The 14,274-nt window shown below is 54.5% G+C and overlaps 4 protein-coding genes across 4 annotated transcripts; 1 reads left to right on the top strand and 3 right to left on the bottom strand.

Annotated features, from left to right (window-relative positions):
- Window positions 1-349: 349 nt before the first annotated feature.
- On the bottom strand, window positions 350-3,721 carry CAOG_02551 (hypothetical protein; the record flags this gene model as incomplete). Its single annotated transcript, XM_004349251.2, has 1 exon — window positions 350-3,721. The coding sequence occupies one exon, from the start codon at window positions 3,719-3,721 to the stop codon at window positions 350-352; it is 3,372 nt and encodes a 1,123-aa protein (XP_004349301.2).
- Window positions 3,722-5,071: 1,350 nt separating this feature from the next.
- Window positions 5,072-6,683, bottom strand: CAOG_02550 (hypothetical protein). Its single transcript, XM_004349250.2, has 5 exons — window positions 6,586-6,683; window positions 6,395-6,510; window positions 6,081-6,255; window positions 5,861-5,963; window positions 5,072-5,766 (listed from the first exon to the last, which is right to left on the bottom strand). The coding sequence occupies exons 1-5, from the start codon at window positions 6,649-6,651 to the stop codon at window positions 5,213-5,215; spliced, it is 1,014 nt and encodes a 337-aa protein (XP_004349300.1). The 5' UTR covers window positions 6,652-6,683; the 3' UTR covers window positions 5,072-5,212.
- A 218-nt stretch (window positions 6,684-6,901) lies between these two features.
- On the bottom strand, window positions 6,902-9,654 carry CAOG_02549 (glycine hydroxymethyltransferase). The gene is made up of 6 exons (XM_004349249.2): window positions 9,601-9,654; window positions 9,376-9,483; window positions 8,608-8,671; window positions 8,261-8,477; window positions 8,061-8,145; window positions 6,902-7,944 (listed from the first exon to the last, which is right to left on the bottom strand). Exons 1-6 carry the CDS (start codon window positions 9,601-9,603, stop codon window positions 7,003-7,005), a joined length of 1,419 nt encoding a protein of 472 aa, XP_004349299.2. The 5' UTR covers window positions 9,604-9,654; the 3' UTR covers window positions 6,902-7,002.
- A 1,573-nt stretch (window positions 9,655-11,227) lies between these two features.
- On the top strand, window positions 11,228-14,091 carry CAOG_02548 (strn-prov protein; the record flags this gene model as incomplete). Its single annotated transcript, XM_004349248.2, has 5 exons — window positions 11,228-11,343; window positions 11,477-11,902; window positions 12,003-13,618; window positions 13,720-13,806; window positions 13,922-14,091. 5 exons carry the CDS (start codon window positions 11,228-11,230, stop codon window positions 14,089-14,091), a joined length of 2,415 nt encoding a protein of 804 aa, XP_004349298.2.
- Window positions 14,092-14,274: the final 183 nt, after the last annotated feature.

Genomic DNA, 14,274 nt, shown 5'->3' with positions numbered 1-14,274 from the left:
GGAGCAGCGTGGATGACGATGAGGCGGATGAGGAGAGCAGCCGCGGGAGAACGGCGGGAACAGACGATGACAGCCGAGCAGCAAGCCCGCGAACGCAAACCGCCGCAGCCATTTATTTTCTCAGAAAATTGGGTACAAAGGACTGCTTTTTGTTTTTTGGAGATATTGATCGGTGACCAGGAATGGAAAAAAGAGATGGGAAAACATAGAAGGTGGTTTTTTTTTTTTTTACACGGGAGAAAACAAAACGAAACACAAAACACACACAACTGAAATTTGCAAAAGCAAAAGCAAGGACAAAGCGAAAAAGGGGGGGAGAGAGAAAGGGTTCAGGTAAAGCCCCAGCTCGTTAAACAACAGCCTTGCGAATTTCGGAAATGTAGGTCATGATGCTCTGGGCGTCCGGACGGCGCATGGCAACCATGTCTTCGACATCCAGGAATGGCTCGACGCCGAGGGATTGTGCAACCTCGAAGGCAACGGTAAAGTTGCGACGACGGTCGCCAGCAGCCTTGAGCTCGCTAAACGGAATCTGGTCGGGGGCGAAAAAGTGAATCAGCGCCAAGAAGGCCAGACCGTCGCTCCAGGACTCGCTAAAGTCCTTGACATCGACGCCATCCTCCTTGCAGCAGAACTGGCACCACTCGAGCATGGCATCCTTGCCCGAGCGCGAGGCGCGCTTGGTCGGCGTGCCAGAGCGCTCGACGGAAGGAGAATCCGGGGGCGTAGGGGTGCCAACGGCAGGCGAGGCCGATCGGCTCGACGAAGTCGTGTTCTTGGCGGCCAAGGCGTGGGCAGGCGACAGCTTGGCGACGGGGGACGCAGCACGAAGGGTCTCGAGCTTCTTCTTGAGCTCGCGCAGCTCCTTGCGGGCCACGGTGCGCTCTTCGTACGAAAGAAGCGAAAGGTCGTCAAGCTGGGCAATGCGCGCCTCCACCGAGGCAACATCAGTGTACTTGGCGGTCGGGTCCTCATCGGCAGGAGTGGCGGGGGCCGTCGCAGGGGCGACCGTTTCCTTCTTTGGCTCGGGAAGCTTCTCGACCACCTTGGGTGCAAACACCTTGGGCTCGGCCTTGGGCTCGGCCTTGGGCTCGGCCGCCTTTGTTGCAGACGAGAACTTGGAAGGCTCGGAAGCGAGCTTGGGTGACGCAGGTGCCTCCGTTGACTCCTCCTTCACCAAGCTGCTGCGCTTGCTCGAGACGGGCGAGCTCGACTCCTCCTGCTTGAGCACGGAGGAACGCTTGCTGGTGGCGACAGGCGACGAAGGCGCGGGAGTCTCGTCTTGCTTGATAATGGACGAGCGCTTGTTCTCATCTTGCTTGATGATGGACGAGCGCTTGTTCTCTGCGCCATCTTCCACCTTGAGGGTGGACGCACGCTTGTTCTCTGCGCCAGCCTGCTGCACGGAGGCAGAGTCGGAGCGGACAGCCGTGCCGATGGTGGCCGGGCCGGAGGTGGCAGAAGGGCCAGTGGCGCCAAACAGCGGGCCAAGCGCGCCGAGCACGGTGGCGCCAACGGCAATGCCGTGAATGGCCAGCTGCACGTTCGGAAGAGCCAAGCAATCGCCGCAAAAGACAAAGTCACCCTTGCTGCCGTATTGGGAGCGGGGCTTTTCGTCGCACGCCACGCAGCGCTTGCGCATGCCCTTGCTCTCGTCGACATACTCAATCTTGACGCGACGCATGGCGCCGACCTTGACGAGCTGTCCAATGAACAGGTCGATGGCGGCCTCGCTGCCCTTCTGGAGCTCCTCGGGGGAGGTCTTGGAGAGGGAGCAGCCGACGCCCTTGGCAGAGTTGTACGCAAGGGTAAAGTTCTCGGCAATCTTGTCGTCCGCGGTGGACGTGTTGATGGCACGAGTGTCGACCGTGTCGGGGACGGCCTGGTTGACAATGCGGCACAGCAGCGTGCCATCAGCAAAGGCAGTCTGGAACGATTTGCCGGCAGTGATGGGCAGGTGCTTGCGAGCAGCACCGTCGCGAGCCAGGTACTTGTTAATGTACTCGAGGTTGCCCTTCTTGTGGTCGTCGTTGGTGGTCTTGCCAAAGGAAATGGCACCGCTCGACGAGTTGATGGAGGTTGCTGGCGAAGGGGCAACCGAGGTGGCGGGCGACGATGTGGTCGAACGCGACTCGGTCTTGCGAAGCTTGGGCGACTCGGGCTCCTCCACCACGGCGTCGACCTTCTCGCTCTTGGACTCGGTGCGGCGGAGCTTGGCAGTGTCATACAAGGCCGAGCCAGAAGAGGACGTGCTGCTGCTGCTGCTGGGAGCAATCACGCTCGAGCGCGACTTCAACGACACGGAGCCGAATGCGGGGGTGCTGCTCTCCGACGAAGCCTCCTTGGCGGTTGGTGCTGCTGCTGCGGACTTGCGGAGGGCAAACTGACCAAAGGCAGGCTCAGCCTTGGCAGTCTCTTTCGCAGGGGTGTCGCTGAGGTTTTCAGTGGACTTGCGAAGCTGGGGTCGCTCGAAGGCGCCAGCAGGGGTGGCGGCAGGAGCGGCCGGTGAGTCGCTCAAGTTTTCAGTGGATTTGCCAGCGCGAAGCTTGGGGCGCTCAAAGGTGCCAGAGCCCGTCGAGACGGACGACTTGGCAGGCGAGACAAACATGGAGCTGGGTCGCGAGCGGCCGCTGTCAGTCTTGGAGGGGCTGGGCGGGGGAATGTCCTCGACCTCCGACGGACGGCGTGCCAAGGCTGCGGCAGGGGACGAGGAAGTTGTGGACGCGGTGGACTTGACTTTGGATGCAGCAGGCGATGCGGTAGTGCTGCTGGGAGCAGCGGTGGTCTTTCGTGTGCTGCCGGTGGGCTTGGCAGCGGCTGCCTTGGCCTCCTCGACGCGCTTGCGGAGCGCACGCAGCTCGACACGCGCCGCCGATCGCTCCTCGTACGAGTCCGACTTGGCAAGCACGTCTTCCAGCGCGGCAATGCGCGCCTCGGTGGCCGCGAGATCGCCGTCCTCTGCTTCAGCCGCAGGCTCGGGCTCCGCCGCCTTGGGAGCAGGCTCTTCCTTCTTGACTTCCTCGACGGCCTTTCGCTTGGGCACAGACACGACCTCTTCGTGCTTGACTTCCTCCACGACCTTCCGCTTGGGCACAGACACCACCTCTTCCTCGGGCTCAGCCTTGGACGCCCTCTTTGGCGGCTCGGCCTGCTTTTCTTCCTCCTTGGCAGCAGCAGTCGGCTCTTCCTCCTGCTTGGCGGCCTTGGAAGTCTTGACTTCGCGCTCGGGCTTGGCAGCAGGCTTCTCCTCAGCCTTGCCGGCCAGCCATGGCGAGCTCAACTTGCCAACGCTGACGGGTCGGTCTGCGCCCTTCGGGGCAGTCTTGCTGCTGGTGGATTGTTGGGTGAAGACGGATGATGCATCGCGCGTCTTGACCTTGAGCGCCTTGGGTGTGTTGTCGTCACTGGCAGGCTCTTCTTCGCGTTTCTTGGGCTCTTCAACGTGCTTCTTGGGCTCTTCCTCGCGTTTCTTGGGCTCTTCCTCGCGTTTCTTGGGCTCTTCTTCACGCTTCTTGGGCTCTTCTTCACGCTTCTTGGGCGCAGGGGCTTCTTCAGCAACAGGAACAGGCGCGGCAGCAGCAGCAGCAGCACCGTAGCCTTCTGGCAGCTTGCCGGTCGCCTTGTACTCCTTCAAAGCGGCGCGCGCAGCAGAGCGATCTTCGTACGACTCGGCGTCGTACACCTTCTTCTCGAGCGCTTCGAGGATTGCCTTGTCCGCCATGTTGATGATTCTGATCGAAGGGGAGGGTGGTTGAGGGTTGTTGAGGGGTCTCTGACTGTGGAGAGCAAACGCACCAAAAGTGAGCAATTCCAATGTAAAAATTTCTTCGCAATTTCTCTTCTTTTTTGTTTTTTCGTCCCCGTTTCTGCACTTTTTTTTCGACTTTGCCAAATCCAAGCTTTGAATGTAATAAACTCGGATGCAATCACAAAACAGCAGCACTTGAAAACGAAAGAAAAGACGAACAACAAGCAAAGAATTTTCAAAACCTTCTTTCTTTGGTTTTTTTTTTTTTCTTGCGGTTCGAATTTTTATGGTCAAGTTTTTTGTGGTTCTGCTGGTTTTTTTTTTTTCAATGCGATCTCGTTGTTCCGTGTTTCGTTACAAAAGTCGACACTGTCTGTTGTACGACGCAGAAGGAGCGCGCAATGCAACGGACAGACGAGCCGATCAACGTCGAAACAACAGAATCACAAAAACCAAAAAAAAAAAAAAACCATAGAGACGAGAATTTTTGAAGGAATGGTGAAGCAAAATCGCACGGTTGAGCGTCGTCATTGGGGGAAAACCTTGGTGCCAACTCACTCCACACGACGGGCACAAAGTCCAGGCAAAGTCCAGGGGGGGTTCGTCGTATTGGCACCAAATGGGCAGCGCAATCGAGATCCAATCTCCAAAGAAAAAAAAGCACCACTTGTTCAACTTCCATTTCGAGTTGTTGACTTGTTATTTTTTTTTTTTTTTTTTTTTGGGTTGAGCATCAGAGAAATGCAAGAGTCTGGTTGGACTCGGTTTGAGCAAATCGCGGACTCCTGCCGAGCAGACAAGCAAAAACGGGACAACGGAGTGTGGATTCGAGCTGGGGGAACAAGGAGCGGGGTTGCGCACAAAAGGAAGACGTGCTGCAGCAGTCGTTGACTTGCGGATCAGTGTGAGAAGAAGCCAAATCGCAGAACCATTCGTTTTTTTTTTTTTTTTTTCTTCTTCTTCTTCTTCTTCTTCTTCTCTTTCTTTTGTTCAATGTTCATGGCGTTGGTGGTGGTTGAGTCAGGAGACCGACGTGCACTTGGACGTGCCGCGTGTCGTGTTGTGGTCAAACGGGACGCGATCACAATCGAAACCCAAAGCGAAACAACCAGCGCAACAAAGATCCTTAAACAATAAAAAATTTGCACAATGTTTTCAATAATAATAAAAAATGTGTCAAAATCCTTACCTGGCAAAGAACTGAAAAAGTCAAAGGAACAGGACTGCAGGGGTTTGCCAAAAACAAACAGACAGCTCAACTCTCAGAGGAGAGACAAAAACATCATTGTGACGTGAATATGGATGCGGGGCAGCTGACTGAGCCGAAGCGAGAGAATGCGTACAAACAAAAGATCTCGTCATCTTTGGTACACAAATCTCTCACCTTCTAACATCGGGAACAGTGCGACAAGAACATAATAATCTGCATTTTATATCAAAGATACTCCATCCTCTGGAATCAAATCAAGTCTGTATCCTGGGCTTTTTGACCTTCTTATCCACAGCTGGGGCAGCAGTTGCTGGACGTTTGACTTGCTTGGCATCAGCGTCGCTCAGAGCGGCAGTCGCTGGCTTCCTGGTAGCACCAGCTGATCCAACCGTCGCGTCTTTGCTACTCAGCTTCAATTTAGTGCTGGTGGAGGGGGTAGAAGCGGTGGTGGATGCAGATTTTGCGGCGGTCGCTCCTGCTGCGGTCTGGGGTGATGACTGCGTGTCTGCTGTTGTTGGAGCTGCAGCTGCAGCTGCCGCTTCAACGGGTGCACTGCCATCCTGACCCGCAGAAGCAGCCTCCAGCTCGGCCTCTGTGGGTGGCGGATATTTCGCAATCAAGTCGCGCAAGAGCTCGTCGACCTGGTTGTACTGCGCTCTGTGGTTGATCAGCTGCTGTCGTGTAGCGCGTGGCTGTTGGTAGCCCGCATTCGGCTTCTTGTCTGTCTCTGTGGAGGATGTTGATGCAGGGGCGGGTGCAGGTGCCGGCGTCGAAACAACCGACGGAGCGGTGCTTTCCCCGTTTGGATCTGTGGGGCACAACAAAGGACGAAAAGATGACATGAACACGGGGACGGCAACAACAAAAAAGGGCATCTTGCGAACGAAAATGCGGGCGGGTACCTTTGACGGTTGCAAAGTTCCAAGTGTGCCCAACCGCAGGCGCAAAGTTGACAAACTTGGCGGCTTCCTTGAACGCATGAGTAAGATTGTGCAGATACGATCCCTAAACAGCAAAACGCAACACAGCAACCGTCAGTGTCCAAGACAGCAGCAGCATTTCACAAAAAACAAAAACACCACAAAATGGAAAAGCAAAACAAAAACCTAACAATCCACTGACCAATCGCATGTTCACCACATGGTATAGATCTGGAGCTTGATAAACAACACCATTAATAATGTAAAAGTTGGCCACGCGATCGACTGACGTGGGGCTGTTTCGCTGCTGCAGCTGGATGACAAACAGTTCCGGCTCGTGTTTGTGGATGAGCTCGTACTCGAGCCCAACCATGTTTCTGAAACAGCGAAAAACCATGAGCATTTCAGTGATTCGAGCCGACTACAACTCTATGACACCCATGCAGCGAAGACGACCGTGCCAGTCCCCTCACCCTAACCCCGCCCATCCCTCGCGCACTCCCAGCACAATCTTACAAGAGATGCGACGCATCCTGCTGTTGCATCTTGATGACTTGGTTGTTGCAGGTGCGGTCGTAGAAGGGCGAGTTGGAAAAGTATTCAAGCACGGTCTGCTCGTTCAGCGGCCACGTCTGTTGTATGTGGCTCACAAGGTCAGTGAATGGCTGTTTTCTAAGGGGGACTCTATGGCCAGAATTGAAACGCACCTGCAGCCAGGCGCGGTCAAAGAAGCTGAGCGCCAGACCCAGCTCGATTTGTGTCTGCGAAGTCATCCTTCACACCGACAGAATCCTCAATGTCACACACAAACAACGACTGGTCTGAGATTTGGATAATTCAAGAAGGAATAAACAAAGGGCAAATTTGGACGAGCGCATTGAAAGAAAGAAAATTGGATCTGAGGCGAGGAAATGAATCAAAGTACTGAACCACACATCACACAAGTCTGGTCTGGGTCTGACACCAAGTTACCACGTCAAGCGCAATGATCATACCACAACAGTTTTTGTTTTGGCTCAAGCCTCTCACTTTTTCATAACTGTATTTATTGGATTTTCGCATCAAAAAGAACAACACCAAAAAAAGCTCAAAAACACGCACTCTCCAGACCATCAGACCATCCATTAATGCTTGTACACCATGGTGCTGGTCTCAAAGCCGGGCATGGGGAAGGACTTGGCAAAGGCCTCGACCTCGTGGCGGAGTTGAGTAATTTCAGCATTGTCCTTCTTGGCGAGCTCGGCCTCGAAATCGACCAGCTTCTTGCCGACCTTGTCTTGGAGCTTGAGGGCAATCTTGACGGCGCGATCCAAAAAGTGGCCGACCTTGACGAAATCAGCCTCGAGGAAGCCGCGCGAGGTGAGGGCGGACGAGCCGAGACGAACACCGCCGGGGGAGAGGGCCGACGTGTCGCCCTGGACCGAGTTCTTGTTCAGGGTAATGTCGAGGTAGTCGCAGAGCTTCTCAATCTTGCTGCCAGTGAGGCCGTTGGGGCGCAAGTCCCAGAGGACGGTGTGGTTGCAGGTGCCGTCCGTGACAATCTTGTAGCCGAGCTCCTTGAGGGTGTCGGCGAGCTTGGCGGCGTTCTTGCGGACGTTGACGGCGTAGGTGCGGAACTCGGGCGTGGCGGCCTGCTTGAGCGCAACGGCGATGGCAGCAATAGTGTTGTTGTGCGGGCCACCCTGGCAGGCAGGGAAGACGGCGGCGTTGACGCGAGCCTCGAGGTCGTAGGGCTGGGCGGGGGTGGCGGCAGGGCTGCCGTTGGCCTGCGGCGGGGGCGACTTGCGGAAGAAGATGAGACCAGCGCGGGGGCCGCGCAGAGTCTTGTGGGTGGTGGTGGTGACGACGTCGCAAAACTCGAAGGGATCCTTCATCTCCTGGGCGGCAACGAGGCCAGAGATGTGTGCCATGTCGCACATGACATAGGCGCCGTGCTGGTCGGCGATCGAGCGCAGGCGAGCGTACTCCCAGTCGCGAGGGTAGGCCGAGCCACCGCAGATGAGGAGGTTGGGGCGGAACAGCTTGGCGTGGTCTTCCAGGCGGTTGTAATCGATCAAGCTCGTGGCCTGTGTTCAAGTCAAGCGAGGCAGGTTGGAAAACATTGAAAGTGAGCAACCAAAGAAACTCGGATCAAAGAGAAAGCCACCAAAACAACAAGATTGTAGCCTTTGAGTACACATACGGGATCGAGTTGGTACGGCATCGACTCAAAGTAGATGGCAGAGGCCGAAACCTTCTTCTTGGCGGTCTGGTAGCCGTGGGTGAGACTGCGCAGCAGGTAAACAAAGAAACGAGAACAAAGCATGCACAGTCAGAGTCGTTGAAACAAAAGAAACAAAAGGTAATTTGCAGCAAATGGGAAACAAAAAACAAGCAACGTACTGGCCACCGGAGGGGAGATCGAGACCCATCAGGCGATCGTGGGGCTTGAGAAGAGCAGTCAGAGCGGCAAAGTTAGCAGTGCTGCCAGAGTAAGGCTGGACGTTGACACCCCAGACGGCGGGATCGAGGCGGAAGGCGGCCAGAGCGCGCTTTTGGCAAATCTCCTCGACCTGGTCGACAACATCGTTGCCGCCATAGTAGCGGTGGTGGGGCAGACCTGTCAACATGATCAACAAAACGTGAGAATCCAAGTCCATGTGGTTTTTTTGGCTTGCCACGACAAAAACGGGAAAAACAAAACAATACAAGACATCACACCCAAGCCGCAATGTACACAAACCACATACCCTCAGAGTACTTGTTGGTGAGGCACGACGCGTTGGCCTCCATGACGGCCTGCGAGGTAAAGTTCTGTCAACGCAGCAGCAACAACAAAAAACAAAGCGATCAGCAAAAGAAAAAAAAAAACACGGGATTCCGAGAGCGAGAGGCGAGAGACGCGTGTCAGTGTGAGGATTGGCTGAATGCACGTTACGACCGAAAACCGAAAAGGCCAAAATGGTGTGCTTTTTCCATCCTCGACCTGGGTTTTTGAGATTGTTCGGCGTTGGTCGTTGCATCATGACAATGCCAAAAGCCAAGAGAAAAGAAGGGCAAACGAAAGCTCGAAGGAAAAGGAAAAAAAAAAAAAAAAAAAAAAAAAAAGGAACGGTTTGGTGCTGTGGACCCATTGAACATGGCGAAAATAGCCAGTTTCACCCCGCGTTCACGAGACTGCGCTTGCTTGGTGCGGCATGTTTCGAGCTGAAGCTGAAGCGCAGGGATCGCAGAACAGCAACAGCAGCACACAACACAGGGCAGCGACAGACGCCTCCGCTTGCTGGCATTGGCGAGCGAGCGCAAAAACCGGCACAAAGGGAAAAGGTGCTCGTGGCCCTCATGGCGTACACACAGGACCACATCTTGTGGTTACCCCCTTTCCTCACCCTCTCCATCGCTGTCTCTCATCGAGGGTGCATGCAGCGAGTGCAAGAAGAGAGAGCGAGAAAGCGAGAGAGAGAAAACAACCAGAGTCACGGCGACAAATTTGCACACATTCGCATTGATGGACCAACCTCGGAGGCGATGAGCTCGAGGCCGCGCCACTGGCGGTGCTTCTCCTTCTCGATGAGGTCGAAGATCTCGGGATCGTACTGCTGGAGCGGGGTAAGGAGCATCGGGTCCTGTGTGTTGCCAAATTTCACAATGGCAATCGAGATCACGGAAGCGGGCGGTTGTGAGTCCAAAGGAGCAAAAGTTTGCGCTCTGTTGAATCGGAAACAACAAGCAGACAACGTTACCATGTTTGATGTTGTGATTGACGTGGTCTTTGTAAAAACAAAAAGGCGACTGAGATAGAAACGGAAAAGAGACAAACGAAGCAAGTGCAGTTTGTATTGAAGATTTTGCGGCAACTCCAACCCGTTCGTTTGCTCTGAATCATCCAACCCTTCCCACTCTCAATTTGCCTCGTTATTTTTTCTGTTGTCTGTTTTTCGTAGGGTGCTTTTCAGTGACGAACGACAACAGGCACCCAAAGTCAAAGCTCACTTTTGCTTTTTGTGCTTCCTGTTTGTACGTCGCTTCTTTGAACGGTTTTTCTTGTGTTTTTTGTGTGCTTTTTTTTTTTTCCCTTTCAGTTTCTCGTTTGACATGGGCTTCCGTTGGAGTTGCGTCGCTCTAGCCTGTCGCGCCATCGTCTATTGTGTGTGTGTGTGTGTGTGTGCCGAGGAGGAGGAGGAGGAGGAGGACGAGGGGTTGCTTGACTGGATGGGATGGATGAAAGCAATGCATCGCGAGAAGCAGTTGCGAGCGAAAGTGTGTCGTCAACTGCAAGTCTCCGATGGTTGGCTGCCAACCGTGGTGATTGGACGGAAGCCGTCGTCCAAGTCTGCACGTCTGCCGCCAATCTCATCTGCACGACTCGCTTGGGTTGAGCTCCCCCTTCGCCTGTTGTCGCCATCCTCATTCATGAACAACGCTTTCTCTTTTTTCTTTTTTTTTTCTTTTGTTTGTGGTTCTTTCGCTCGTCCGTACTCGCCCCCACCCACCCAGGCAGTCCGCAGTGCATGTGTTGCGCCAGTCATCCATCGTCGTGCTCTCCACCTCGACCGTCCCTTCAGACCTCGTTGCGGACTGCCTCGTCGCTACCAACGACGCAACTCGGTTTTTTTTTTTTTTTTTTTTCCTTTGAACAACCGTTTTGAATTTTCGATTGAGATTGTATCGATTCTCGCTGGATTGGCTTTCGGGGGCTTTGTCCATCGCCGACCCGCTCCCCAGCCTGCCTCCACCCCGTTGGGAGAGAGCCTCGTCCTGTGGTCCGATTGGTCGTCTGTGAGGGAAGCGTCGGACAGACCCACAGCAACAACAGAGGCGGGATCTCGCCTTTTTGGTTGCTTTTTTTTTTTTTTTTTTTGTGGACTTGACTTTTTCCTTCGCATGCTCTGCTTGGGCTTTGTTGGCGATCGAGCTTGACCTCCTCTGCATCACTCCATGAACTATTCTCTAGCAACTTGGAGATCCGCGCAGCCTGCCTGTTCGACATCCAACATCAGGCTTTTTTTTTTTTTTTTTAATTTTGAATTTTTTTGAGTTCGATTTTTTTTTCAATTTTCAGATTTTTTTTTTTTTTTCCTGCTGCTGATTTTGTTTCTATGCTGACTTTATCTGTGGTTGCCTGCATTGATTGTGTGCACTTGAACAGTTTTAGATTTGCGTTGATTTGTGTTCTCGAGATTCTCTGAGGTTCGAATCGATACAAGTCGCAGCTCACGAAACAATCAAAACAAGCACAAACAAATCGGGAGCCGGATCTGAGAGTTTCTGTTTGTCGCCAGTCCCCAGACAACAACAACATCCTGAACGCGCGCGCTTTTTCTTTTTCGGATCTCGCTCGTCAAATCGTTTCGCAGTGCGATTTAACGAATGCAGCAGGAAGGCGAGGCCTCGGCGGCTTGGTCGGCCGCTGTCGACACTTCGAATCAGATGAACGGATACAACATCCGAGGGATTCTCAATTTTCTCCAAAAGAACTGGTCAAGGTATGTGTATGGTTGGTGGTGGTGGTAGTAGTAGTAGTGTGTGTGGTGGTGTGGTGGGCAGCATTGCCTTTGCCTCCACCTTCGCTTCCTCGTCACTGATTCGTTCTCTCACGCCTCCTTCGCCGTGCTGCAGCTTTGAGCGGGATCGGGCATCATGGGAAGGCGAACGCGCCGAGTTGAAGGCCTATATCGGCTTTTTGGAGGGCGAACGGCGTGGACAAAACAACCTCAAGCGGGATCTCGTTCGCCGAATTAAAATGCTCGAGTATGCGCTCAAGCAGGAGCGTGCCAAGTACCTCGCGCTGCTGGCATCGTCTGAGGGCAAGTCTGGCAAAGTCAACGGCTCGGCCATCCCCCCACCTAATCTCGCCGATGACGAGCCACCGGCGTCGACAGCAGCGGCCAAGCTCGAATCCAAGCTGCGACCAGCCGCGTTCGCGTCGACACGTGCGGCCACCAAAAAGTCCCGCCATATTTTGCGTCGCTACATGCAAGAGATGGGTCTGACGGACTCGATGATCCAGGCAGAGGCTGAGGCAGTGGCTGAAGCGGTCGAATCGTCAGCACTGTTTGATGCTGAAGGCGACGCTGCCATCCGTCCACAAATGCGCCTTCTCTTGCGCCACGACAGCACTAGCCCGACTGGAAAGACCCTCCAGACGCAAAAAACGGTTGTCGAGCTCGACTCTGGTGCACAACAGCCGCAAGGCGCTTCCGGCTGCTGCCCCTGCTGCTGCCGCTGCTGCTGCCAGTGCTGGTCAGGAAACACATTCGGCTGGTGCCATCCCAGCGCCGGTTCCGATTGTCGTCGAGACGGTTGGCAAGAAGGCCACCGTCGCCACAGAGGACGAGGTTTTGGCTGACTTTGACTTTTTGTCGGAGGACGAGACTGCCGGTGCCGACAGCACAGCAGCTCCAGCAGCCTCCGCTGCCTCGAGCGGCTCGGCCGCAGCCCCCGCAGCATCGGCATCGGCATCGGCATCGGCCGTGGACGACGTGTTTGCCTCCCTGGACGACGCCATTGAGGCCGGCGAGAGCTCGACGACGACGACGACGACGACGACGACGACGACGGAAGCGCCCGTGTCCCCTGCCAAATCGCCAGTCTCGGCGACGGTGGTCGTATCATCTCCGTCTGCCAGCGCGCCCGAGGCTGATTTGCAAAGCTTTATGCCGCGCAAGGGCTCGAAAGCTCGTGCTGGTGGCGTCTCGAAGGCGGCCATGGCGGCTGCCGCTGCTGCGCTCGCCTCGTCCGAGGAGGAGCCGGAGGGAAACGAAACCAAGTACGACTCCAACCAACTGGCCAAGGTCATGAAGCACTGGGACAAGACCAAGCCGACCAGCCGCAAGGCCTCGCACGGCAAGTCTTCCACCAAGTCCCCGAGCAAATCGAGCATTATGGACATGTTTGGCTCCTCGGACGACAACGACACCAACCGCGGTGGCAACTCTGTGACCGAGGCCGATGTCCTCGGAGAGTTGGCCGATCTGTCGGTTGCTGGTGACTCTGAGCAGGGAGACCAGCAGCGATTTGACACCGAGTCTGGCTCCCACCACCAATGGAAGCCAAAGTACACCTTCCGCGGGCACTTTGACTCTGTGCGCTCGATTGCCTTCCACGACACTGAGCCGGCTGTCCTGTCAGCGTCGGACGACGGCACCATCAAGCTCTGGAACTTTAAGAACATGCCCTCTGGCAGCAAGAAATCCACCCACTCGCCAGACCTCGACCCCATCTACACTTACCGAGGCCACACCGATGCCGTCACCAGCATTGCCACCTCGATCAAGGACGGAATCTTCTTCACTGGCAGCCTGGATGCCACCGTGCGCGTTTGGCGACTCTACCCGCTGTCGCAGCCTGCCTACGCCAACTTTGACCCGCTCATGAGCATTGATACGTTCAAGGGCCACACGGACGCCGTTTGGTCGCTGTCTGTCCATCCCGTGCACGACATTTTGGCCTCCATCTCTGCCGACAAGACGTGCATTCTGTGGCACTTTAAGAACGTCGCCAACCCGCTTGCTCGCAAGATTGTGCTGGGCGACGTTCCCACGTCTGTTGCGTTCATTCACTCCACCCTCTCCAGCTTTGCGATTTCGTTTGCCTCTGGCAAACTGGTCGCTTACGACAACACGACTGGCAACAAGGTGCTTGACTTTGAGCGAGGCGAATCGCCTTCCTTTATCAACCAAGTGGTCAGCCACCCTACGCTGCCTCTTCTCATCACTGCCAACGACGACAAGACTATTCAATTCTTTGACGCTACTGGCGGTATGTTTGTTTTGTTGTGTTTTTGTCGAAGCATTTTGTCGGGTTGAAATGTCGTCAAAGGCTGCACATCGCGCTCACTCGTTCTTCTGAAATTTTGACAGGCCAATGTACTCATTCAATGGTTGCACATCTCGACTCGGTTTCGACTGTTGCGATCGATCATAGTGGACTTTTCTTGCTGTCTGGCGGTAAATCTCAGTGCTGGATGCTTGCGGGGTTTTTTTTTCTCTTTTTGCAGTGCATTGGAAATGAGATCTCTCACATTCACGCGATTCCTTTTGAAACACAACAATCCTTGTGCAGGTCATGATTCTTCTCTCCGTCTCTGGGACATTGCCAAAAAGTCGTGTCTGCAAGAGATTGCATCACATCGCAAGAAGTTTGACGAAGCTGTGCACCATGTGCTCTTCCACCCAACCCTTCCATTCGTCGCCAGCTCTGGGGCTGATGCAAGCGTCAAGATTTACGTCTGATTGTGTTTCCGATTTTTTTTTTCCTTCTAGCATTGCCTTTTTTCCTTCAGCTCTCGCGCCTCACAGGATGCGAGGGTAGCCACTCGTTATATTTTCTTCCTCTGTCATGGACTTTAGGAGGTTGGTGCTCTTTTATTTTTCCCTTTCTCTGCTGACATGGTTTGTGTCTGAGTGATTGTGTTG

Source organism: Capsaspora owczarzaki, assembly GCF_000151315.2.
Source record: "Capsaspora owczarzaki ATCC 30864 unplaced genomic scaffold supercont2.3, whole genome shotgun sequence".
Lineage (NCBI taxonomy): Eukaryota > Filasterea > Ministeriida > Capsasporidae > Capsaspora > Capsaspora owczarzaki.
The sequence above is the reverse complement of the archived record's forward strand: the minus strand, read 5'-3'. Positions and strand labels throughout refer to the sequence as shown.

Excerpts from the sequence above, each read along its gene's own strand:
- CAOG_02550 (XM_004349250.2), bottom strand. The coding sequence starts at position 6,651 with ATGACTTCGCAGACACAAATCGAGCTGGGTCTGGCGCTCAGCTTCTTT. Across the intron at positions 6,511-6,585 it reads TTGACCGCGCCTGGCTGCAG|ACGTGGCCGCTGAACGAGCA; the intron begins GTGCGTTTCAAT and ends CACATACAACAG. Across the intron at positions 5,964-6,080 it reads ATGTGGTGAACATGCGATTG|GGATCGTATCTGCACAATCT; the intron begins GTCAGTGGATTG and ends TTTGCTGTTTAG.
- CAOG_02549 (XM_004349249.2), bottom strand. Across the intron at positions 8,672-9,375 it reads TCGAGCTCATCGCCTCCGAG|AACTTTACCTCGCAGGCCGT; the intron begins GTTGGTCCATCA and ends CTGCGTTGACAG. Across the intron at positions 8,478-8,607 it reads CACCAACAAGTACTCTGAGG|GTCTGCCCCACCACCGCTAC; the intron begins GTATGTGGTTTG and ends TCATGTTGACAG.